Source organism: Cydia strobilella, chromosome Z, assembly GCF_947568885.1.
Source record: "Cydia strobilella chromosome Z, ilCydStro3.1, whole genome shotgun sequence".
Taxonomy (NCBI): domain Eukaryota; kingdom Metazoa; phylum Arthropoda; class Insecta; order Lepidoptera; family Tortricidae; genus Cydia; species Cydia strobilella.
The window spans coordinates 12,091,656-12,119,537 of NC_086068.1; the positions used below are offsets into that span (position 1 = coordinate 12,091,656).

At 36.2% G+C, this 27,882-nt stretch overlaps 1 protein-coding gene across 1 annotated transcript in view; it reads left to right on the forward strand.

Moving 5' to 3' along the window:
* Positions 1 to 27,882, forward strand: part of LOC134754191 (SCY1-like protein 2) — a 129,783-nt gene that overhangs the window by 91,237 nt on the left and 10,664 nt on the right. The window contains exons 5-15 of the mRNA XM_063690328.1: positions 8,923 to 9,043; positions 14,143 to 14,238; positions 18,150 to 18,295; positions 19,214 to 19,344; positions 19,868 to 19,991; positions 23,114 to 23,259; positions 23,350 to 23,503; positions 23,587 to 23,836; positions 24,092 to 24,228; positions 24,463 to 24,721; positions 25,548 to 25,807. Of these exons, the coding sequence (XP_063546398.1) occupies positions 8,923 to 9,043; positions 14,143 to 14,238; positions 18,150 to 18,295; positions 19,214 to 19,344; positions 19,868 to 19,991; positions 23,114 to 23,259; positions 23,350 to 23,503; positions 23,587 to 23,836; positions 24,092 to 24,228; positions 24,463 to 24,721; positions 25,548 to 25,807 (1,824 nt within the window). The remainder of the gene's footprint in view (positions 1 to 8,922; positions 9,044 to 14,142; positions 14,239 to 18,149; positions 18,296 to 19,213; positions 19,345 to 19,867; positions 19,992 to 23,113; positions 23,260 to 23,349; positions 23,504 to 23,586; positions 23,837 to 24,091; positions 24,229 to 24,462; positions 24,722 to 25,547; positions 25,808 to 27,882) is intronic.

Genomic DNA, 27,882 nt, shown 5'->3' on the forward strand with positions numbered 1-27,882 from the left:
ATATTTGGGTTACGCAAGTATGACGATGTCTCTTACCCCCGGTCGCAGCTCAAGTGGCTCCCTGTTCGCTTACGTCTGTATTCCATTCTTTTTAACCCCGCAACTTCCCGCTATCTCAAGAACCGTTTCAGCTGTCTCCGTTCTTTTAGGTCCTCTCAGAATTTTCTTCTTTCTGTCCCGTCATCCTCGTCTAAATTCTATAACAATTATTTCACTTTTCAAGGTTACATATCAGAATAGCGAAAATTGATTTACCTAATGTCGAATCACCTATGCTCGACTCACCTATTTTTAAAATACCTAACGATCATTTTACCTAAACATTGAATGACCTAAGTTCATAATACCTAATTTCATTTAACCTAATGGACGAAACACCTAATGCACGATATACCAAATGCACGTTTTACCTAACGCACGTTTCACCTAAACCTATTATACCTAATGCACGAAGAACCTAAAGCTGATATACCTAATGGACGATACAACTTAAGCTGATATACCTAATGAACGATATACCTAAAGTTGATTTACCTAATGGATATATTACCTAAAGCTGTTATACCTAACGAACAAAATATCTAAAGTCGATATACCTAATAGACGATACCCCTAAACTGAATTTACCTATTGAACGAAATAACTAAAGCTAATATACCTAATGCATGTAACATGTACAGTTGTTATACCTACCTATAAATACGTACAAAACTTAATCACAATAACTTATTTCATCCAAAAACACTCAAGGTTGCAATTTAAGATGAGTTATTTTGATACAACTAAATTTTGAGTGATAATAACGGGCGCCGGTTTTACTTTCTAATTTTCACTTTTTCTACTTACAACAGCCAACGTGGCAATGATAATTCTATTCTGCCAAATAAAAAAAATAGTGACAAATATATATTATTATGTAAAGTTTTATTTACTTTATATCGTGTAATAATACTAATAAATGTCTAATGCCGAAATAAAAAAATTTAACATCCATACTCTTTGATGTGGACGTATCCATGGATTACGATCGGAATTAAATTTAAAAAAAGTTGGAAAAGTAAAAAGCTCTAATTCGCAAAAACCAACTTATCGAACGCTAAACAGCTACGTAAAGTAGCACTTTTTGAGCAACTGTATTAAAAAATACTTTATGTATTCCTACAAATATATGAAATATATCCTCAAAAATAAGGGAAAAAATATAAAACTGCAAAATAATTACACATTTCTCGATAGCAATACATTCATTCACAATAGTATTTTCCACCTGGTATGCCGAGGGTAAACGTTAACGACCAATATACGTGAATTAGGTATATTAGCTTTAGGTAATTCGTTTAATAGGTAAATCAAGTTTAGGGGTATCGACTATTAGGTATATCGACTTTCGGTATTACGTGAATTAGGTATATCGACTTTAGGCGTTTGGTTCGTTACAGCTGGACGTAATTCGTGCATTCGATATATCAACTTTAGGTGTTTCGAGCAATAGGTATATTAGCTTTAGGTAATTCTTGCATTAGGTATATCAACATTAGGTATTTCGTATATTAGGTAAATCGGCTTTAGGTATTTCGAGCATTAGGTGTGTCAATTTTAGGTAAATCGACTATAGGTAATCAGAGCTTAGGTAAAACAATTTTAGGTGAAACTTGCATTAGGTATTTCGTTCATTAGGTGTTATGAGCTTAGGTTAATTGATCATTAGGTATTTAAAAAAATAGGTGAATCGAGCATAGGTGATTGGACATTAGGTAAATCAATTTTCGGTATTCTGATATGTAACCCTTTTCAAGCTGTTCGTCTTTAGAATTATCTACCTTTATCGATTTTAGTCGTAAAAATGTAAAATTGATAGATTTAGTCGCAGAAATTGTACACCTTTTGATACGTAACAGATACATAACGTTCTGATGGACGTTTAGCTAACCGCGCGTAAAGCACTAACTTTGTCACTCTTATTTATAAATTTCGTAAAGTTTGGACGGCTAAGCTTCCGTTTCAGCTTGGGCAAAAATGCTTACATATATCCGGAAGTTTTCCTCTACAGTCTACAGGTTTAGGCTCTACAAGTTTTCCTCTTAAGAGTCCCCAGCAGGCTCGGCCGAGTTTCACCTCCCCATACAAACGGAGTTTCGTTCTCATTTTAAAACTACGTATTGGATTGTAATGAAACTTTGCACATACAATGACATGCATGAGGTATATCTAGTCCTGTAATTAGTTAACAAACGAAATAAAGTAAAAATAAGTTTTGTATGAAAAACTTAAATTCAAATACCTTATCATATTGTAAGTACAAAGTTTCAGAGCAATCTAGCTAGTCGTTTTAAAAATGAGAGCGTAACTACGTTTGTATGTAGAGCTTCCTAGGGCTCTTAACCGATTCTCGTGAAATTTTGTGAGCACAATCGATGTTTTTTTTGCGGCGGAGCCATACATTTATTCAGTTTTAAGTTATACGCGCGAGGTCTATAGCTCACAGAGCCACTAGTTTATAAATAAAAAATGTTGTAACTACGCTAACGGACAGAGACATAAAATAGTTTGGAATCGTATTACTTTGTAGGTATAATCCGTTTCTGCTTTACGAGCAGTCGATTCGTGGAAGCTGCATGATAGATTTAAAAAAAAACTAGATAGAATAAACTGCGCGGTGCGTTGCAGCTGCGGGCTTTTATAATATAACTTTAAAAAGGAAATATACAAAGCAACGTTATAACCTAGACCTATCATCTATCTACTCGTACTTATTATACTTTTATTACATTTCACTGAGGGTAGACACGACTCACTTGGTGTAAATTGGAGAGAACTTGTGTATCCTGAAGAATCAAAGACGTGCTGCTTTAGGTAACTCAGTGCTATTTGCTTACTAAGATCCTTTGATCTGAGAGACCTGATCGTTTTTTTCCAGTTATTCGCATATACAAATCATCAAACATTCATGCAAAAAATCGATTTTTAAGTTTAGACGTTACGAAACCCACAGCAAGGAATAACTTTTCATTGCGTATTAAATAAGTAAATGTTATAAATATGACTTTCTTACACAAATTGACCGAATCCCACATTAAGCTCAATAAGGCTTGTGTTGTGGGTACTTAAACGATATATATAATATATGAATATTTATAAATACTTAAATACACAGAAAACACCCATGACTCAGGAACAAATCACACGTGCCCATCACACGAATAAACACCCTTACCAGGATTTGAGCCCGGGAGCCCGGGAGTCCCGGGACCCTCGGTTTCATAGGCAGGCACTACACTACCCAACTAGGCCAGACAATTATCAAATTAAAAGAAACGAACATTATGTGTAAGTTTAACATTAGTGTGTAGTATTTACCTGTAAGCATTTTCGTAATTCCCCAACGTTCACCTAACTTGATATTCAGTATGTTTAAATTATTCGCTCGCTACATATATACTCGTATAATAAAACGGTAGATTATATAAAACTATTTTCAGAGGTAATTATTGGTTATTAGGTATAAAGTTCGCAGGTGACAGCCCACTCAATCGGAATAGGTAGTTATTTATAAATCCAGGGCGAATATTGTCAATATGAAAGTTATAATACTGTCGGAAAAATGTGTTTTCTCGTCGTTTGGCCGCATGACATGTGACATATTACAATATTATAACGTTAGTGAACGTGGAGTGACAACCAAAATCATACGACTAGTCGCACCTGTCTAAATAATCCAGTAACTTTGTCGCCTTTTGTAATGGGGTTCGTTTGTGTCAAATCCGGTAGTTCTGATTTTTTGCAGACTTGTTTATGATGTTGGCTCAATAAATAATCCAAGTTTGAGACCTCGAGCGCCGAACGCAATTAGGTCAAAAATCGAAAAGACTGCGAAAATTTCATTTTTTTTAAGAGTTGAAAGAAGTCTAAAGGACTAGTTTTTGATAGTACTCGTACCTTCTCACGACGTTTTTAAAGTAGATCTCTGTAGATCTAATAGTTTCCCAGATAAAGCCTTTCAATTTTATTTTATTTTTTTTACTTGAATTTGTAGGCACATCTGCACTCACATAGGTGCAGTGAGTATGCACTTTTGTCTCAGGCTAACTCAGTGTAACTTTCTAGCCTGGTCTAGAAAGAGATAGCTATATATAGTAAAAGAGTGAGAACACCAAATTTTCTTATCAGTTGTTTGCTTCAGAGCGAATCTCACAACGAATAATTTATATTTATCAGTAGGTAACTATTTATAGTTGCAGTGAATTGCACATCACAGTTGCCAAATCTTTCTAAACCGAGAAAAGTGGTATGGTATTCCAATAAAAAAATATTCGTGGCAATTTATCCGACAATTTTATTCGTCATTCGCGAATAATTTTGTTTTTCTTATTCGTTATTCGTCACCTACTAATAATATGAGACAAACTAACGCCATTCTAAGAGACGCAGTCTTGGACGGCATCACGGCAAAGGCCCCGTTAATCTCATTAGGTATCCATCTTAAGTACGTAACGTCACAGTGATTCAATTCAACCGATCCGTTCAATGGCTTAATCAAAACAATGGCATTTGGATCCACATACGTCTAAGTAATGAGTACCTACAGAATACTTAGGATTATCAGCTTGTTAGGAGGCGGAAATGGATTTTATTTAAATCATCCGGTCTCAATCTCAACTACTTAAAGTAGCTATTAAATATTTCTTACATTCACTAACTCACTCGTTAATTATTACAGATTAAATTTACTTCTTTAACTTTTGTACGTGTTGAAATTTTTTCACACCGTAGTAAGGTTTTATTAATGTATTAACAACTAAAAACTTGCATGAATCAAGTTATTGTCATACTATTATTATAGAGGGCGGATTTGAAGTAGCGATCTCAATATTAATATGCATATGACTATGTTGACTTACCTTTTTATTAACTTTTTATTTATTATCATCATAATTTTTACCCAATATTTACAAAAGCTTCCAAGAAGTTTTTTACTTTATTGACATTATTTTTGTGTGTAGCAAAAAATTATAAATTATACCAGTCATATCCATATTAATATTGAGATCGCTACTTCAAATCCGCTCTCTAATTGTGACACGTGCACGTGGGTTTAACAGACGCCTAATTAGTATTAGGGACAGAGATCTTAGTTCTAATGCAGAATGGAAACCTACCCCATTTTATAGCCGTCTGTTTGCCTCTGCTCCTCAATAATGTGATTGATCTAACTCCTTGTAAATGCTAACACCACCCGTATGTCCATAGCATGTATTTATATACCTACGTTTATATTATAATTTATAATTATAACACTACTGTTGCATACTCTTAATTGAAATAGATATCCTTTAGATATATAACGTTAGAAGTATATTACGGTATTAAGAATAAGAATAACAAACAGAAAATTGAGAGCAGTATGAAAATTATTTCCTAGAAATACAAGTGAAAAGAGGTAAAACCATGAAAATATTTATGTGCAACTATAAATTATTGAAACATATAAGTATGGATTTTCTTATTGAATTTATTAAGTTTAATTAATAATCTTATTAAAATCACGCCCGTATAAGTCAATTAACTTTCTTCAATTCTAAATACACTATATAATTCCGAAAAATTTTATACCGAGTTTTAGAATGTCGAATTTTATCATTCCGAAAATGCTCGACCCATCAAAATTCCGACTGTCGTAATTACGAAAGATGAAAATCACGAAGATTTGTATTTCCGAAAACCCAAAAGGCCGAATTTTGTAAATACCGAACCACATAATTCCGATTATAACAATTCCGATGGTGACATACACCGAATTTAATAATTACGATTTTTGAAATCACGAATTCCGAATTGCCATTATTCCGAAATTTTAAAATTCCGATTATAGCAATTCCGACAGTGACAAACGCCGAATTTAACATTTACGATTTACAAAATCACGAATTCTGAATTGCCCTTATTCCGAATTGACGTGATTCCTATTTTAAATATCCCAATTTTTAAATTTCCGAATAACGATATTCCGAATATATTGTTAGAGTTCTTTGTCTTGAGCGTCGCAGTTCTAACCTAACCTAATCGACTTTTCTGGCAACAGTTCGTTTTCTCGAGGATCGCAGTTCTAACCTAACCTAACCTACTTTTCTGGCAACAGTTCGTTTTCTTGGGGGTCTCAGTTCTAACCTAACCTAACCCTCTTCGGGCAACAGTTCGTTTTCTTGGGGGTCGCAGTTCTAACCTAACCTAACCCACTTCTGGCAACAGTTCGGGTTCGCAGGGTCGCAGTTCTGCCTAATTTATTTATGCCGAACTTTTATGCCAAAAATTTTTTATGCCGAATTTAACATGATGCGGCACGACAGGCACCCGTAATAATTACTAAAACGTGAGTCTTCATTTGAATATCACGTATTTTATTTTTCCGACCTTAAAAAAAAAACCGAATTACTGAATACCGAATTACTAAAGTAAAACGTGAGTCTTTATTTGAATATCATGAATTTCATTTTTCCTACCTTACAAAAGACCGAATTTCTGAATACCGAATTATTTTATTTCCGAGCGGACAATGATTTTTCGGAATTTAGAAATTCGGAAAAAAATATTTTCGGAAAACTGTAAAATCGGTACTTTAAGCTTTCGCTCAAGTGACAATCGGATTTTAAGTTTTCGGAAATAGCACATTCGTGATTTTATTCCATCGTGTTTTTAAAAATCGTAATTTTGATATATCTGACTTATAAAAAAATCGGGATTATGAAAATCGTGGTTATAACAATCGGAAAAACGTATTTCGGAATATTTGGGTGTTCCCTTTATAACGTTTTGTGAATATTGTTACGAAGTACGACCGCACGCGTCTCCATGGAGACTAGTCTAGTACTCAAGTACTCCGCCCTTTTAGTAGCAGAGCTACACCCTGGAGACGTTAGCACTCGCCTGCAATGGATTTTAAGATTTACTTAACCTGTTACTAAATGATGTTGGCAAGTCGATACTTTACCTTAGTAAAGTATGTATATTTAAGATAAGGGGTAATATTTAAAAAATGCAACAACATTCGTTACTTTGTGCCAAAAAAAATTTACGAGTATCTACTATTTACAATTAAATGTAACTTTATACTACGTTTCCTAAGGCCTAATTGATTGCTACTTACATATAGGTAATATTTTTTTTGTTCATAAAAAACAATAAAACTGCGTATTTAACGGAACCTCGAAAAAATATGAAGCATAGGGTAGTCTGTCCGCGACTTTGACTCCGTAGAAGTCGTTAAACTGCCTGCGCCCCACTCCCGTATTGCGCCTATACTGAAATTCAATCCCCATTTTACCCGCTTAGTTGATGAGTTCCGAATTAAAATTATCCTGAGATGTCTCATTCCAGATTATAGTATGTATAAACTAACAGGGTGTCATAATTCATTCGCTTCCATTTATTAAGTTGAATTTCATTAGTCACTCCGTACACAGCAACAAAGACGATATAGGTACATACCTACACCTACGCGTTTAGAGTTATGTTTTTTTATAATTAAAAAAAAAGTTTTTTAGATACAGGTGTGATTATATTTTTCCTGTAATATTTATGGTAATGTTATTATTATGTAAAAATGTCATACAATTTCGTTGGTAAACTTCGGAGATAGCGGGGGGGGGGGATGGTATTTTTTTTACATTTTCCTTCATAAGTAAATTTTTTTTCACTATGAAAAACAAATAAAAATGGTTTTTTTTTTTACAAATAATTATGTAACATCTATTTATTATTTGGTGCGCTATTTGACAATTATATGCTAGTTATACAATACAACTATTTTCATAGAAAGAATTAAGAAAAAACTAAAAGATACTTAAACAGTAAACAAATTACAAACTAAATAATAATACTAAATAATACTAAAGTAAAAATAAACTTAAAAATACTTACATAAAAGGCCCTTCTAAATTTTGCCCCCTAGGCAAGGTGCCCATCACGCAGGCGGCATTCCCGCGCTGGATTGCTATAGCCAATCTTTGCGCGAGAAAGCCGCCTGCGCGAGGGTCACCTGTGGCCTCCCTCAGGCGTTTGCATTGTTTTGTTATGTTCAATTCGAGCTCGTTTCAATGATATCCCAATCGACCTAGTAACTAGACTGACTTTTTGCCCCCTCTTTATATTGGGCATTTTTCATAATTACTAAAAATAAAATTAAAAAATGACACTTCCAATGTGTTAAGGTTAGCGCTGTTCATAACTATTCCAAATTTCAAATCGATAGCTTTAGTAGTTCTCGAGATATTTAGCAATGTGACAGACAGACAGACGGGCATACGGACAGTGGAGTCTTAGTAATAGGGTCCCGTTTTTACCCTTTGGGTACAAAACCCTAAAAAAGGTAAAAATATATTCAGAGATGCAAACGCGTGACTGTATGGATCTAGCATTGCTACTAACACGCGCGTGGCTGTTTCGCGCGACATCGGATATACCTAAGAAAGAATGAAACGAGGAGGCTATGCAGGCTCAGGCAGGCAGACTGTCGGCTGTATCGATACTGAATCGCGACTAGCGATGCTGTATCTCGATAGTAGCGATGCAGAATGAGGGCTAACGCGTATGAATTCGCCGCTAGGGGCGCTAGTGTGGATGGTGTTCTTCGCAAAGTTCGAAATGTCACTTGTCACTTCAATGACTGACAGCTGTTCTTTAGTCTTTTGGACCACCATCAACAGAGGCGCCATCTGGTGAGCAAAAAAACGATAGCCCTCATTGTGTTTACGTGTGCGAGGCTATATGACTACTATGATTTTTCCCTGAGACCACCAGGAGTCGATAGATTTGTAAGTGAAGACTGTGCGAATAATACTTTAGTTACAAAATCTTATATACATAGATAACCAGTGCCCCAGCGTAAATGCAACAATTGCTAATTGTTTTTTTTTTATGATCACGCAGATCATCGAGGCGCTGCACTACCTTCACTACACGGCGCGCCAGATCCACCGCAACGTGTGCCCACAAGTGATCATCGTTACCAGGCGCGGCACATGGAAACTTTTTGGCTTAGAGTTTATTGGTGAGTCTTAAATGTTGGCAAGCCATTGATCGAATTTTATGTCTCGATGAACAAAAAATTCAAAAAGTCTCTTTGCGATGTAAATATTACTTAATCCATTTAAATTTCTGTTTGCATTTTAGGATGCAGTTCTCTAGACATCAAGCGTAACTTCGGTCTTAAATTGTAGGGCTATTTCCTAGTAAACTGTTTTACAAGGAAATTCAAACTAAATATCCTAGTAGGGAACAAATCAAAATATTTTATGAAATATCCTGTTTGTGTTGCACAGCTTATGCGGCAGCCATTCAAATGCCAAAGTGAATTTCTATTCCTTTTTCGTGGTCACGGTACCTACTAGCTACCTACCCACTGTGCCATAAACACGTTTTGTGTCCCACAAAAGTAATTCACCACTAACGTTCGTGTTCTTCAACCTGAACACGCCTATCGGAATGTGATCTTTTTTTAGTAGTGTGGGCATTCTGTTGTAAGAGTATGAAGTTCTGTGATGCGATGAATAAAAGTTTGTAATCTGTTAGGTACCTATATGTTAAGTTTGCCATTATCACATCTTTTATTTTACTGATAATAGTGAATTCATGGAATGAAAATTATCTAAGATAATATTCCTGCAAAAATGAGAAATAAGTAGTACATTTCGATGCTAGTGCGGAAAGTATGACATTACTTCACGAGTGGCAAGACTCGGGACGAGCGAAGAATGACATTTCCGCACGTGTATTGAACGACGTTTTTTAATACAGTTGTGAAAAAATAAGAAAAACAACAAGTAAGGAATAAAAACAATATCGAATGTTGCCTTTGGAAACTTAGCTTGCAGTAAGAAAAAACGTCTCTTCTTTGATAGGCGTTTCGGCAGCTATTCCTACCTCTACCATCTGTGACGTCCTGTCTCTTAGGTAGATATTTGGGGAACAACAATAAACACATCCTATATTGGTTTCGAATGCACAGCTATGCACTCGTCCGTTCGGTGGCAGGGTCGGAGCGAGACTGCCTTTAACCCTACCCACATTATCGGCCGAGTGCTAACCGACATTCCATTTATTATATAATCTCCTGACGTCACACCATCCATAGCTATACGGTTTTTCAATCTTCAATATTAAAAAATAAACGTGTTATAATGATGAAGAGGTAAGTAATAAAATATGAAATATGTATATTTACATTAACAGTAGGTTTTTATGTTGATTACGACATTTAAGGGAAACTAATATTAACACTCATCAATAAGTCATGAATTGGAACAAGTATAAATTTAAAAAAAATTGTAAAAGTGAAAAGCACTAGTTCGCGAAAACCAACTTTCCGCACGCTAAACAGCTACGTAAAGTAGCACTTTTTGAGCAACTGTATTAAAATAGTTATTTACAGTACATATGGTGCTACTTTCTCGCACTAGTGCGTAAAAGAGCACTTTTTGTGCAATGTCGAAAGTTTAAAGGGCCATATTGTACGATACACATGCGAATAGGTAATTCGCAACTCCAGTGGATTTAAAACACTCCCTGCGGTCGTGATTTAATTTATCGCCACTCGTTTCGAATTTCCTCTTTTTCGCACTTGTATCGTAAATAACTATTGCGATACAATTGCGAGAAAGTAGCACCATGTGTACTGCAAACATTATTTATTGTCTGCTTAAATACGTTTAGTTAGGTCTATGAGATAATATTACCTATGTTTATAGTGTCTTAGTACGAATGTCCACATCTAACGGCAATGTCCATTAATGATCAATCACCTACACTTAATTGGGTAAGTAATATAATATATACCAATTATTAATATAAAATTCACAATATACGCTCACTTTGTATAATTTTGAATAATGTGAGATTTGCATTGTTTAAAACTCAAATTGTATAATGTCAAAATGTCTTAATGTTTTTATGAAATAACATTCAAATTTCAATATTGATAATTTCATGTTGTATAAAAGTTAAATTTCATAAAAACCATATCAGTTAGTAGGTCTAAAAACATTTTTTTCTTTTCAATTACTCAAAAATTCTCTAAAGTTACCCGTTACACAATTTCGTTCTGGCACTTCGCCGGCCGCTGCCGCGGCACGCTCGCTTCGCTCGCTCACCTGGCGCGCTGTTTGTATGCAGTTCAACCTAACACTCCTCCTCGCTTCGCGCGTCGTCGTACCTAACAAAGGCCTGCTTTAGTATAGAACAACCGACAGTAGCTACTAATTTAGTTTGTTACTTGTGTGATCAAATGTACAGTTTGGAAGGTATTTCTGTCACGTAATTATTATGTTATATATATGAAATTTCAAATATGTATCTTTATTTGTAATAATTACTATAAGTTATGTATGTTACATAAAAATTAATTAGCCAATACAAACTTTATATAATATATACGAAGTTATTAAAATTAGATTATATCAAAGTAAGCAGTAATGTAGTCTTTTTACAATAATGCTGGCAAAAGCCTGATTATTATGTCCTAAGAGCACATTCAAGATCTCTTCATACTAGGGCTTTCAATCTAGTATTCTGTCATACCGCCTGCCTGTCCTGCTTGAAGTGGGATTACGAGCGCAGGATCCCGCGGGATTTACGGGACCGCATTGTATGCTTGGAACGCTCTTAATTAGTTAAAGGCCTCTGAAATCTTATCGCCACTCTCTCGTTTTTATCAAATGGCCCAGTATTGTATCCAACTCTTTCACCGAATAGCCTAGTAGGTGCCTACATTGTAAATTCCAGATACTCTCAAGACTCCTTACATCTTAGCGGGTGCAACCTTGTAACCTGGTAATATTTTCTTTTTACGTTGTCTCTTTTGTAATCTGTAATAAAAGCTAGCTTTTATTTACTGTTTAATGGACGCAAATACAGGAATCCCGTGGGATTAAAAATGTTTGTCACCTATGTACTGAGACTTTAGACAGGCTTAGGGATTGGAACCTGCATTACATGCTTATATACTCGATTAGCTCAATAAAAAATCTGATACCTAAGTGTAAACTTAGACGACATGGTCGTAATGAAAATAACGATAAAGAAAGCGAATAAATGACAGACGTCGGGAACACCTCCCTGCTGACCGTAACAGCGAAGAAGCGGTTCCATTAAATACTTAGGTACCTATTCTAAAATGAACAGATAATAAAATGTGAAAATTCCTCACGTATTTCGTCAGTTGTAGCAATATTTCATTGACTCACGTTTTACAAGTCGTCGACTTGTAGTTTCTTTAAAAGAAACACGTTATATAAATTATGTATAATACATAAATTGAATTCTTATAGTGTATGTAGGTATTGTCGAAGAACGATCAGCAGGCGACGGCGCGACGACAAACGGTATTTCCTGAGGGCACATTTCCTCGTCGTTTATTTTCTTTTAACTCCCGTAACGAGCTGCCGCTTTACAATCTTATTCGTAGACGCTTCACTCGAATCCGCTCAATAACCGTATAAATTTCACTTTATGAACAGTAAATGAATTTTTACAGTAGTAAGCAATATTATAGGTAATCTTTCTGATAATTAGATGGGTGCATTTTAGCTCTGTTGTTATATAGTTAGGCCTACATGCACATTTCCGTCTCATCTAACTTACAGAAATAAGATTAACGAGACGAAACGAATGCGTTTTTCAATTTATACTTTGTATTTATATTCGTGAGTGCGTGTGGGTCAATATCCGTACAGATGCTTTCATTTTATCAGTCAGTTAATTTGTTCAAACGTACTTGTGTTACGAGCAATTACCATCATTATTCTCATCGGATTGTAGACACTTACGACATAAGTTTATACTTTACATAAGTACCTAAGTACTTATGTTACATAGAAATATGTATGCAGGAGTGGTGAAAAATAGAGATACCGCTCCCAAAAATACGTGATACCTCATTGGATTTGAAATAATGTCTAGAAAAATGTGTTCGAAGCGATTATTAGCACTTAATAAAATACAAAAGTTATAATAAAATAAACATAAAAATATGGTAAGTATTTCGTTTTTGGCCAATTTGCCAATATCTCATACACTATTAACATTTAAGAAATTAAAACAAAAGTTTCCTAAAAAAGAGGAACGTTCCAATAAAAAAATCCCAACTGGAAACTAACTCTTACGAGTTACGAGTTACTCTTACGAGACTCTTACTCTTAACTAATTACGAGTATAGTTTTAATATAACGCTTTATTTTCGTGGCGTGAAAAAGCGAGTACGTGACATTTATCTCTTTATCTTTATCATGTCAAAGAATATAAAAATAAAAATATATATAGAAATATATCTTAAATTATTTTTTCAATAAGTTAGGTAATTAACTATCAAAATTTTCTCGAACTAAAAAAAATGTTTAAATAATGGACGTAGGTAAAAATATTTCGCTTCGTGTAGCCCTTACAATATACGAGTAATACATACTAAACAAGATAACGTCGGCTGCCGATATTATATATTCATAATAGCATTTCAAATATCATCTGACAAAATTTCAATAGGGAATATTACTCGAAACTAGTGTAGTGTAGTCTTTAACGCCTAAGCAATAAAAAACTGGCAAACTACGAAAAGTGCCATCCTGCGAGACCGGCAGCCTAGTGCAGGTGTCACGGGCAATTTCTATATTATCTTGCAACAACATCAACCAGTGTTTAACTAGAATAAGTTTACTTAACCTTGTTTAAAGCATAAGATTCACTAGTTGACGGGGTCTTTCCAACGCGATAGGTACGTAAAAAATGACGATTTTTTAATTTACAGTAGCATCTAAACTATCATCTAGGAAAGTTTCAATCGAGATGCGGTTTATTAACTTTTTTACGTGTTCGGGTGGCTGCCGTTGCTCAACCCGTTAACGGAGCGGCAGCTGACGTCCACGAGGCTTCTATTCACATCTCCCTTAAACACTTTACCGCCCGTTATCGCCCGGGATGCGTTAACCAACGAAGTTAGCGCCTTGCCCGCGGACTTTATAGGTACCTACGCTATGTTACGACGCGACCTACGTTTTCCCAGATAACTTAGGCAAATTAAGAGTTTCACTTCGAATGACTAAACTAAGATTGTGTCATCCGTTTAGTCGAAATACATAACTATTTAAATGTTTGTTTCAGAAAATATTCTTGGAGATGACCCCACAGAGATGCTGACAGTTGCGCCTTGGTCTATCAAAGTTGCCAAGATTGCCCAGCCAAACCTTGACTATTTGGGTAAGTGTGTATGGGTACCTCATGGAGCAATGTTGAATGTTAATAAGCCTTATTTTCCTGTAACTTTATCTGCAAAATAAGTATTGTACAACATTACCAAATTGAAAAGGAACTAGAAGGTTCATCGAAAGCTAGCTTCGTACAGTTAGACTGAGGTGATGCGAGGCTAGAAATTGTTGCCGAAGATAATAGTCGTAACGCGAGCTTATCAAGCCACCTCCCATCTTGCACCCAGGGCGACAATAAGTTAAATAAAAACAACTATCAATAGAATCTCAATCTAAAAAAATTGTTAATTTATCATCCGGCCAATTTACAACCTAAACTTGCTAAGATCCGATACTAGAAAGTTGTTCCTTTGTAGTACTTCACCGAAGTACTTAAGAACAAAAAAATCAAAGTATTTGTTATATCATAGTTAAAACATTCCTAAAAACAGTTTGGTGGTCGGTCAATTTGGAAGCTAGCAGGCCATACTCACTTCAAACGTTTGTCTACTTTCAATTGTCACTTTTGAAATGTCAGCCTGGTAAAGGGTTAAACTTAAAGCCTTTTTTTTTGTTTCCAAGTTATCGTTAGAATTTGCAACTATTGTACCTATATAATACACATGATTATTTTAAGTGTCTAGAGACTGTTACTGAACAAAACAAAATTTCTTCAATTTCGACTAGATTTAAAAAATCATTAATATCTCGGAATCCATACGCGACTACGTGGTACCTTTTGATTGAGAATGACACATATAGTTATTTATCTACCTACTATCACTTTAGAAAACCTTAATGTACATAAGAATTTACGTAGAAACTAAAGGCCAGAGGAATTCTCGAATCCGTGTATACTAACGTTATGTAAAAAAATATTATCATCCGAGTGCTATAAGCTACATCCAAGAATAAAACCGTAGTAAGGATACAGGTGTAAACTTTTACTTTTCAAGGAATATGTAGTTGTCCAGACCAGAGAGTAATTATTTACTGAGTATTGTTACACGAGTCCGACGTGTCCGTCCCCAGACGCATCATAGCAAAATACAATTTAAATACAGAAATAGTCGTGTAGAGTCCCGTACGTAATTTTAAATGCAAATACCACACCAGTTAAACACTAGGTATATTTATTTATTCTGGAGTATGCTAATGACGTATCTAGATTGGATTAGAAATGTATTAGATAACGGTGATTTCTAATACATATAGGTACATAAATATGTTTTTTTCCCTAACACAAAAGTACTTAGTAAAGAAGTCATTAAGCATCTCGCTTGCATTTATTGGTGCGCGTGATATGCACTGTGAGTCGTGTCAAAGTCGTATCATAACAAAGTCAAAACTTATAATAAATAGTTACACCAGAATTGGCCTTAAATTGGCGATGGTGCAACGCTAAGCAATACAACTAACGACCATAAAAAGTACTTTAACGTTGTTTGAGTCGTTAAAAATATCAGATCATACCGTAACAGTTCAAATAGATTAAGTAAGTACTTTATATCTCATAGTTATGTTCTGTCAATTAGATATCTGTATTGTGGAGCACGCTATTAAAGCCAGCGGGTGTAACAAAAATAGTGGGAATCCGTTTAATGACATATTCGGTATTGTGTTCTGATTAGGATTAAAAGAAGAAAAATTTTGACGCTTAAAAATGTTTGACCTTTGTATGGAGGGTTGGCCGACTTAGATGATATCCGGGTTATATGTATCAACCAAAGATAGATATAACTCCGTAATAGATGGATACAGTCTAAGGAAAAAACGTGCCTCGAAAATCAAGAAAATTTGATTCTCGTTCAGAGGGCGCTACTAGTTTTGGCCTACAGTCGTATAGATGGCGTTGACGGTTTCGTTTGTTATTTAACAATTTTAACGCATATCAGTGAAAGAACATGGGTCAAAATCATAAAATTAATTAATGCAAATAAAAAAAAACATTTATCTATATTTAAATACATTCTATCGTATTTTTATAAATCTTCATTTTTAGTTTTAAAGTGTGTCGACAGATGGCAGTGAATTTACTGGGGTTACAAAATTTACTATGACAGTACCGCTCTAGTATAAGTTACTCTATGGTATCAACATATCAGGTTGAACTTTTCATCATCATGAGTAGAGAGTAGATAATAATAAAGGTAGGTACCGTGATCTAGCATCGCTGGCTGGCAAAATAATAAAGCCCATAGTTCCATAACACTGACCTGATAACAAGTGAAGCCAGAATACGACCATATGATACTCCTTCGCTATTAAGGCCCCGTAGGTTTGTGTTCTTTTCTTACTCTCGATGAGCGTAAGCGTGAGCAAGATACGGGGGGGGGGCTCCCGATATTCTACGGTTTTGTGATGGATTCAATTATTAGTTTTAATGTAAGATTTGTGGTTAAGCAATTACGGATCAAACACTATTTTCCAAATCTGTTCGCGTAATAGGTAATACTTTCCATTATTTGTTCACCGAACGGCCGATCGTACCCATGGTCTCGCTACTGAATTCGAGCCAATCTTGGCCTTGTCTCGATTCGATGTTCATTCAAATCTCATTCTTATTGCTCGCCGGTTTAGGTCGATATCAATTTGTATTATATTTCCATCGCTTTTACAAATGCCAGCGCTTGTGAACATTTTTACATGTTTATGATAATACTGTCGATGATTGTCCAAGAATGACATAAAAGAAAGTTTATTTAGTTATAAGTATATTTAAATTATTGATGATTGATTGATGATTGTATATATAATTATATACACCGTGAGCTGAAGTAACCCGACAGATTTTTACCACGCATTCTTAAGAAGCAAAAAATGTTATACTTATGCGTTTGGTGAAATTCGGCAAAACAAAAATATAGATTTTTTTTTGCGTTTTCTGCACAAGACACGTTTTGTCTTTTTACATTTTGGCGAAAAATCAAACAACGAATAAGTAAAGTTTTTTTGTTTACAAATAAAAATTGCGAGTATCCTTTAACACTAATGTCTGTCAGTAGGTACTTATGTCTAAACCAATAAGTCACATAGTGGCAGCGTCGCAGCCAATAAGGCGTTTTTCACTAAGTTATTACAAAAACGCTCTACAAGAGCTCAGAAAATTTTGTATGACATTATAGTCTCTAAATTCGGTCAATAATACACCTTAAAAATTTGTCGGGTTATTCTAGCCCACGGTATACACCATTAATTTTACTTCTTATTAAATGTATATTAAAAATAGAATGAATAAAAACATAATGATTATAAAATAAACAATAAACCAATAATCCCGTTCTGTGGATTGATTATTATTTAGTTTAATAAGTAGGTGCTTTTAGATTGATTGATTAATTTAATATAATTATAGAGATATATTAATTAAATATTATATTTATTAATTATTCACAGAAAATAAATATCATTCGTGTTTTAGTGAAATAATAGTTGTCATAAATCTAGCGTAGATGAAGTTTGTAGTATTCAACAGTGAGCTACAAAAAGTTTGAGCACCACTCAATGCCATTATAACTTTTATATTTTTCAAGATAGGCACAAACAACGTGTACAAATAGCATATATAGCACGATTATTATTTTATATTGCACCATTATTCTGAATCAACATATGGCATTAAACCTTAAAGAAATAATTAAGTACGGAAATTGTTTATGTTATGTTATTACGTTTTTGATGTAAAGGTTTGAGTGCTTGATGCCACCTGATATCCGCGGTAGAGCAATGATGCCGCAAATACATTCGGTGTATGTACTTAACTGAACATAAATTAGGTAGGCAACAAAACACTCGTGTGATCCTAATATAAAACTCGACTCGCTCGAATCATAAACCCAGTCACATAAACCAATGTTAGTTGGCAGTAATAGTGCTGACTTGGTCTTATAACTTTCTGTTATTCTGCTTGTTTCCTCTGCGCAGCTCCCGAGGTGCAGACAAACGGCAACTGCAACATCTTGTCGGACATGTTCTCACTGGGGCTGGTGATCTGCGCGGTATTCAACTCCGGAAAACCACTTATACAGGCCAACAACAACCCCATGCTTTACGTCAAGCAAATCGAATTCGTGAGTACTTATCAGCAATAGGGTATAAATCAGTTTTTTTTCGAACTGTCAAAACGATATTGCTTTGCTACTATGGAATTTATATGAAACACTAGCATGTGACGTCACAATCAAATTACCTACTCTTTATAGTTTTATACGGGTTTTAAAATAGAAATAGTGTCTAAAATGAACTGTTGTCTACGTTTCTCTATTAATCTTTTGGTGCTTTATGTCATGCATGGTGTAAAATTATTTATTTGAAATACGGTCAAATACCCTATACTCGGTGTCACTTTCAGTAGGTACGAAGACCAATCATCGACGACCTTAAGAGCCGACCGATTTGATTCCCATTCTATGTTCAGCAAATACATCCCATTACTTCAAAGGCTCCTTCTGTAGAGATGACTACACTTCCCACGCCAAAACGGGCCGTACCTACTCCCCACGCGGGGGCGCAGATTGTGTTATTTTAGTACAAAGATAAAAAAAGAAAGTGTGATGTTCTGCGGGGACTGTGCACGTATATTCGTTTCAACAATACGACCATACTACCGAAAGAAACAGTCTTAGTTCGGCGTAAAGTATGGTGGGAAAACTGGCATAATAGTTTGAGTTGTGGTATATTTTCGAACAATTGAAACCCAGGATTTTATAATTCCTTTAATATTGCTACAACCTGTATGTAAACTGAACATTGACATAATACGGGCCAGTAGCACCAAACTGTTTGTCAACGTCAGTGTTCCAGATTAAAAAAATAAAAAAAAAAAAAAAAAAACGTCAGTGTTCTTTGCTTACCGCCGTCATATTAATAACCAATACCTTGTAATACCTTGTTGTATGATAATCACCTTTGACGTAAATTGGTGCGTTTAGTGTACATGGTGCAACCCGCCCTAAGGCTGACTCTGTATTGTTGTTATTTGTGATCAGTTGGACGAGCAAGTAAGCGCCGTGTTGCCGCGAGTGCCTGCCGCGCTTCAGGAGGCAGTGCAGCGGCTGCTCTCCCGCGACCCTCATCCGCGTCCCACCACACAACTGCTACCACTCATCAAATACTTCAAGTAGGATTACCAATCATTCGCTCAGGGTTCAACTAGCTCATATTTGTGTCTATTGTACCTACTTACAATCGGTACTTTCTTTAATTCCGTTAATACCGGATGACACGTACCTAAAACTCATTTAATTGTAATACCGTGTTTTCGCACAGTAAAGTTCAAATTCAAACCGGTCTTCCACTGTCGCATGGTTTTTATGCGGGGTGGGACCAAACTAGTGACACTAAGGGCCACTTACACCAATCCAAATTTACCCACTAACTCGGAGTGAACTGTTAACACAGGGTTCAATTGTACTGGTAACCTGGGTTAACCCCGGGTTACCTAATTTGCAAATTTATTTGGCAGCATAAAAAGCAAGTTCGATATATTATGTATTGATTATTGATAAATATTGTTACGGTTAGTTAGATATTGTTTTGCATGATGATTTTGCGTTTAGTATACATATAATAGTAACGTGAATTATATTTATTTATTATCCCGATTCACGTTAAATATTTCATTAATTATTGATTGTTAATAGATGCCAAAGCGAAGTCGCTATCCAGGCCATGCAGTACCTTGATGTGATCACAATGAAGGACCCCAACTCAAAAAGCAACTTCTACAGGCAAACTCTCATCGATGCACTTCCATACATACCAAAGGTACCACTCTTCAAAATTAACCAAAAAAGTTACCGTTGTGTAAGTATAGCTCATTCCCTAAAAATATTCGGAAACTTCACTCACAAATATCTTTGTAAAAAGGAAACTAATTAAAAAATTATAATCTCGACCTAGGTATAAGTACCCCAGCATTTTTCATTTCGTGAGAAAGGCAAAAGTGATCACGGTAGGTATATTTCAACTTTTTAATTACACGATCAAGCTGCCGTAAACTTTGATGAACACTTTTTACAAAGAGAACAATAAACATTTTACAATGTAATCGAGCAGTAGTAACTAGGACAACAATTATCTACCAATCATTCATTAAGTATATTCTTAGGCACGTCGTTTCTCCCAGTTTTTGCTAAGTCATGCTTTAGTGTTTTTCAAGTATATTGTTAGGCACGTCGTTTCTCCCAGTTTTTGCTAAGTCATGCTTTAGTGTTTTTCAGAGTTCTTAAGTATATTCTTAGGCACGTCGTTTCTACCAGTCTTTGATAAGACATGTTTTAGTGTTTTTTAGGGTTCCGTACCTCAAAAGGAAAAAACGGAACTCTTATAGGACCACTCGTGCGTCTGTCTGTCCATCTGTCCGTCTGTCACAGCCTATTTTCTCCCAAACTACTGGACGAATTAAGTTGAAATTTGGTACACGTATGTAAGTTTGGGATCCAAAGACGCACATGTAACATAAACAAATGAATTTTTCCCCTCACTAGCTCGGAAAGCCGTCTTTCAAAACAAGCGGGTGAAAACTAATTTTATCCACTAGTGGGGAAAGTAATTTGACCTTAGATGGAGCGTGTAAAAAGCGTGCCTGAGAATATACTTTTGACAGATAACAAAATGTAAAACGCTCATAATAATGGTTCTTTCGATATTAATTATCATAAATAAATGGTTTGAGAATTTAATAAAAAATACCAAATTTAGCTTTATTTAATGATTTTAAGTCATAAACCTTAAATTCCATAAGAAACATTTTTTTTAATGATGTTGAATGTAATTCAGAACGCACAAGTTGAGTCGATGCAATTTCAAAACGCATCGTCAGAAATGTCAACATTGTCAACAAAAAATTTCTCACCGACTCCGACTTCCAACACGTAAAAATACACAACTTCCAGAGTTTTTTATGTTATATTATGTTATAATATCGTATTTTCTTTAAAAAATTAGTGATTCCAGTGATGAAGATGATCTAGCGCCTGTGCATGTTTCCTCGCTTTAGTGAAGGAAAAAGTTTTGTGTTACACACGGGTGCATATGTATTTTACTTCTCGTGTGTTGAAAGTGTTGAAACACGAGCAAGCGAAAGGATTCTACATTCTAAAATATAATCCTGAGCGTAGCGACGAAATTCCACACTTGCGGGTAAAATACAACTTTGCATCCTTTTATAACAAATAACTATTATACATAGAGCCCACTTTAGAGGGATAAATGAAAAAATTAATAAATAAAGTTTTTCACACTATATCCTGTTACATATCAAATAAAAGAGCTCATTATGAGAATCTCAATTTTTTTAATAAGTTTAGGATAAACAGTTTGGTTATTCAAGAAAATAGGCAAAAAATAGCCATTCCCCTTTATCTCCGAAACTATTGGGTCTAACATTTTGAAAAAAAAAAACATACACATAATAGTTATTTATAGACTAGGAGGATATAAACGGAGTAGCCATTAACAGGTATTCCCCTCTGTCGAAAATAGTTGGCCAATGGTCATACACAATGTATCACGTTTTTATCTGACATGGCTATTTTGACGTTACGTATACATTTGAAGTTCCCCTCTCCCGCAAAAATTAGCAGACTTTTATGTACAGCACAGACGTTTGGTTATATGACCCCCTCCTAGCCTATAGATGACAGGAAAACCTATCAGAAATGTGCAGTCAAGCGTGTGAGTCGGACTTAATTACTTAGTTTTTGATCCGACCCCTACCGGTTTTTCAAAAACATTTCACTTACGTTTGACATAAAAATAATACGTTGTTAAAAATTGTGTAATGTACGGAACCCTTGGAACGCGAGTCTGACTCGCACTTGGCCGGTTTTTTCTATTAAGCTAACTTTGATGTAGGTATACCTACTATAGTAAGGTTTTGGTCAGTCTGCCCTTGCAAATGAGAAAGATTGTGAACCTAGCAAAATACGAGTATAATCAAGTTGCGTCAGGATGCGTGCGATACCACAGAATAAGTAATAGTATTATTATACAGAACGGCCAGGCACCGCCCCGCCCTGATTCAAATTACCTCGCCCCGCGACAGCAGATTGACGACCGTTTGCCAGCCGCTCAGTACTATTTTTAAGCAACTTACTCACACTATGACGCACGACGCGTGTACAGACGTGCCGTTCACGCATAGAAACGCAAGTGATTTTTGATGTATAGCGTGTACGCCCTGTCATGTGGCGATACTTTGGAAGCACTGATATTATGATAAGTACTTATGGTATGCAATTGTAGCACCCTTACAAAAGCGATAGATAGAGTAAATTTACGTCAGTCAGTCAGTGAAATAATACATGAATTTTGCATGAGAAGTTTCGATAACTCAAATAGATTTAAACCACACCAACTCGTCTTTTCGAGCTTTTTTTTGTCTTCAAAAAATGATGAGACAGTTGCATCTTATCCACAACAGTAGCAAACTACTTCACAGTCAAGTCACGGAGTAAAATATCTTTTCGTTTTTTTACATATTTATTATATTCTGTTGACCTATTATAATAAGTTAATAGGTACACCGTGTAGGTACATAAACAAAATATTAATACTCACTCAGCGATATTATTAGCTAAACTTTTTTTTTCATTTAGGCATTTCTTCCTACAAATATAGGTATAGTATGAGAACGCGTGAGAATTGTAAGAAAAGTACGAGTAAGTCGTCCTTTGTTTAGTTTCGTCCGAGTATCAAAGAAAACTTGCAACAGAAAAGTTACGAATACAATGGAAGTGAAAAGCGGGTAAAGTTATCAAAGAAAAATATTATTTCACACACTAGTGGAACTTCATGCATATTTATTAGCTGAGCGCGGGTGGACTGGTTGGGTTAGGTTAGGTTAGGTTAGTGATTAAAGGGTTGAGGGTTGAACTCTGTTTCAGAAACTGCGCTGGCAGCTGGTGTGGCCAGCGCTGCAGCTGGAGGTGCGCACGGCCGAGGTGCTAGCGGCCGTGCTGCAACCCATCATCTGGCTCACCAACGAAGCCACCCCTGACGAGTTCAGCCACTATGTTCTTCCCACCCTTAAGTAAATACTAATAAACCAATATTTCGCTCTCTAACCTTAAAATCCAAATGATTAGTCTAACTATGGGTAAAATCCAAGACATTTTTTCAGGAACCTGATGAATTCTCCAAAGAGTGTTCAGGCCTCTGTCACGGTCTTAGAGAATTTGCACATAATTTTAAAGAAGTGCAAAAAGGATGAGGTGAATAATGAGATTATGCCTATGCTCTACACAGCTTTGGATAACAACACTAATCAAATACAGGTTAGCTAAATGTATAAGTACCTAATAATTTTTCTCTGTCACCGTAATAACTACATCAAACTTATAAATACGATTGTTTACAGACTTCGTCTCTAATTGCAATGCAGAACGTATCCGATTACATTGAGGATAAGGCACTCCATGGAATTGTGCTGGGAAAGGTTAAAGTGCTATTGGAAAAAAATCAGAGTGATGTTAAGATAATTAGCCTAATCCTCGGATTTTATGAAAAGATTTTAGTTAGATTGGAAAGAAATCATATTCTCGAACAAGTGATCCCCACTCTTCTGAGCATGAGGTTGAGCGATCCCGATATTATCAACCGCGTTGTCCGTAAGTACTTATGCAGTCGATGGAATTTTCAGCGAGGGATCCGAGACTTTTATTTTTATATATGTACTGCTATTTGAATAAGTAACTCTTTTTGCCTTTTTTCCTATTTTCATCTTCATAGGATGTAATTACTGCGCTGCGAACCATTTACCGCAATGTCTTGCGAAATGTTTGCCTTTGCGAAATTATTGTGTTGATTATGTCTCATATTCCTAACATTCAACAATTTTATCACGATTGCCGTTTTGATTACAGGGCTTTACAAGTCAATGCTCTTGGAGAGAAAATTCGGCTTAACAACGAACGTTATGGCGACAAAGATGATCCCATCACTAGCACCGCAAACCGTCAATCCAGCGTTGAACGTTGATCAATTTACTAACCTAATGGAGGTATTGACTTATTATCACAAGGCAGTTTTGTTAAATAGATTGTGCCGGTATTTTTAGTCTTGTTTGTAATAAACGAGATAGTGTCATTTTATAATATACCTATATAAGTAAATACAAAAGGACGAATGCATAGCATAGGTCCATTGGTCTCAAGCGACTTGACTGTGACTTTGATATTACCCAAACATAAATAATCAAAAGTAGACACAAACTTTAAATACTTACTAATTTCAGATTCTCTATGATATGCTGGACAACATTGACAAGAACCAGCGCTACAAGTTGAAGCTGGATAGCTTGACTTTGCCAAGTCCCGAGCGGCATCGTCCACTGCGGCACCAGATGAGCACCGACAATATGAACGTACCACCCTTCAACATCCCCAATTTGCGTGTAGAGCAGCGTAAGACCTCCAGCGCCGAAGACATGGCACGCAAGAACTCTATCGGTGGTCAGAGTATCGGCACAGGAAGTGTTGGTGGTGGCTTCAAGAGTAAGTCCAATATTTGTTATAGTCCGGTGGCGTGCTGACGTCCGCGCGGGTTCGTACCTGGTGCAAAGGTTGACCATCGCCATTCAACGTGGTGACACGGCTAAGAGAGTGATGGGTATATTTGCGCCGCGACACCTCGGACAACTCGGGGGCGATTTTTTGACTAGTCTCAAGTTATAATTGTATTGTTGTAATTATTTTTTTGTACTGACATGCTTAAATAAATTAGTTTTAGCAATGAAGAAACCATATTTTCAATATATTTTTTTATAAATGTGGTCGGACTGCAAAAGTGCCAGGCTTAAGGTGAGGTCATTTAGCTATTATAATCCGTTTTTTTTTTTCATTCTATTTTTCGATGAGAATTTTTTTTTTAATACCACGTCGGTGGCAATCAAGCATACGGCCCGCCTGATGGTAAGCAGTTACCGTAGCCTATGGACGCCTGCAACACCGGAGATATTACACAAATAGAAGCTGTCACGTGGTACCATGGCCGACCACTTTTTTTTACTGTCCCCAAAGGCTCCTGACATACAAGTTACATTCTATTTGTCGATGAGGTTTTTTTTAATGAATTTTTCTACCACTTTTCTGCCATTTGCACAAAATTTGCCATTATAAGCCGCGGCCGACCAAGAGCAGTTGAAACTACCTACTAAAAGTCAGCTACCCCCAAACAGTAGGCATTTTCTATTTTTTTATCAGGTAGAGTTGCATGCAGCCGGCCACCGGACTATTAGATAGGCTTAATCATTACACTCTAAATCTAAAACACAATCTATCAATCGGTCTACCGACACTGATAACGTAAACTTTTCCTCAGGTACTGGAATTGGGCAATGGTTCTTTGGATCGAGCAACTCCACAGCCGCTGATAACAACTTCTTACGTGTGGCCAGCGCATTTCCTAACCGTCGCCTCTCTGATAACACTCTAATGACCCCCAAAATTCGTATAGCACCCTCTTGCGCATCGTCCCCCGGTGGCACTCCCGGGGGTAGCTCAGGATTACCCACAAGACGCCATTCCAGTATTGGCCCCCAAGAACGTCGTGGGTCAGCAGTTAATTTGTCGCCGCCTACCGTAAGTACTGCACATTTAGCAATGCGTTTAATGTCGATATTAGTCTCGCTAGATATTAGATTGCAGTTAATTGAGATTAATCAGGAATTCAATTGAAAACCACGAGATACTAAGTCATGAATAGTACGCACGTGCTAGTGCGTGAGGCAGCCGTTGGTTATTGGTTGGTAAGGCAGGTGACGGTAATCACGATGTTTTAGTGATGGTGGTGGTTATTTGGTTTTGGCAGGGCTACCAGTACAGGGGTCGAGGCGGCTCGGGCTCGAGCCTATCCGTCCCGTCGGCGTCACAATGCGTTGTAAGTGATATGCAATGCACCGCGTACGCCTGCCTGGCTACGTGCTCTCCCTCAGCCCTCTATTGAATGTCGACATGGAACGGCTTGTCATATTGATGTGGTCTATTATCTACTGCGGTCGTATCTTCTTCCCCACTGACAGGGAGAGATTTCTCATCGCTCACATTCGCTATTATAATTGTACATCTGCACGAACCCGGTTGGCGTCTCTATCATGCAACAAACTCTATCTGCCCGTTCACTAAACCTCTCATCGCATTATCATACGCTATATTAATTATCTCTTCAATCCCGCGAGACAATGGTGGCAATGTAACCTTCAGGGAGAATAAACATGGTGCATGGTTGTACAACTGTCCTGTTATGTACGCGATGCATGACGCGGGCCTCCACGTTACATGTATCAAAACAAAACGCCCGAGTCGGAGAGTAGCTCCACACTAAATGCTATCATCTGTTATCACAATCAGCGCTAGGCACGCCTGCTGATAGTATTTATGTTGTCTGTCTTATCTCAAACCATGCAATTGGCCGGTAGATTCAAACTTTAATAAAATGGGTTTTGAAACAGGTTAATATTACACTATAAAATTAATAACCCATTGATAATAATATTTACTTGCCTATCAATCCAAAATTGCATTTCCTTATGAGCTTATGTTTCATTTAATTTAATTAATATAAAATAGTTTGTTTATTTATTTGATTTAATTATAGGTACTAGTGAAAACGTGACACAGTAACACAATTACGTACATTTCAATAGAAAATTTGAATCAATATTTTAATAATCGGCCTTAACCAACCTCACCTTAATACATTTTTTTTACGAATTGGAGTTTCTGTGACACCTTCATCCTGACAACTTAAGAGTAAAAAGTAAAGTAAGTAGTCATAATAAATACTTGTTGCTCCAACACAAAATGCGAGTCGCATACTTGTATGCTATAAGCATCTCTCTTGTCTGTAAAGTTATGCTTGGAACGGCATCAGATGTTACAAATATCTAAAGAACGTAAACACTCATGCATTTAGATGACATGATCTTTGTCGGAAACCTTGTTTATGTTTGATGTTATTCGTAAAAGGCAAACTCGTTAGTTAATATTTCATCTTTTTATGTCCGAGTATTTATGTAAGTAGGTAAGGCTCGAACATTTATATTATAACGCTGTCTCATTCACTGTTGCTGTTTGTTCTTCTACGCAGCTTGCACGGAGCATGATCGTGAGTACAGTTTCTCTCTAGACACAGTATCCGCCTAGGCGTTGTGGACGCGTAGGGGGTCTTTGGGAGAATAATGTAACCTTTGCGGGTCCGCTATGGAACGATATTCCTCGTTACGGCTTCCCTACGTTTCCACTTCACTTTTACGGGCCGTAACAGCTACGATGATCCTCGTCATATTTCTACCTCCCTACTGTTGCTCTAATTCCTTTCGATTCACTCTGCCTTTTCGCAATTGAGTCGTTTGGATAATGAGATACATCGGGACGCTGATCAGTGATCATTCTATCATCATAAGAATAACCAACTATAGAAATGTTACACAAAGATGTTGCCAATCCATCAACTTCACTCGAATAGTCAAGAAATGTAATTGTATACCACGTCGTTATACCTACCTAAAGTCAATCCACACTTTGAATGCTCGATTATAAAGTATAATAATAAAATTTGAGTCGAGTAAGTGGGAAGACTATCACCGGGGTAAGGCAATCACTTGTATAAAATCCTCATACTCTGTTCGTCTTGCCCCGAGCAAAATAAAATATGA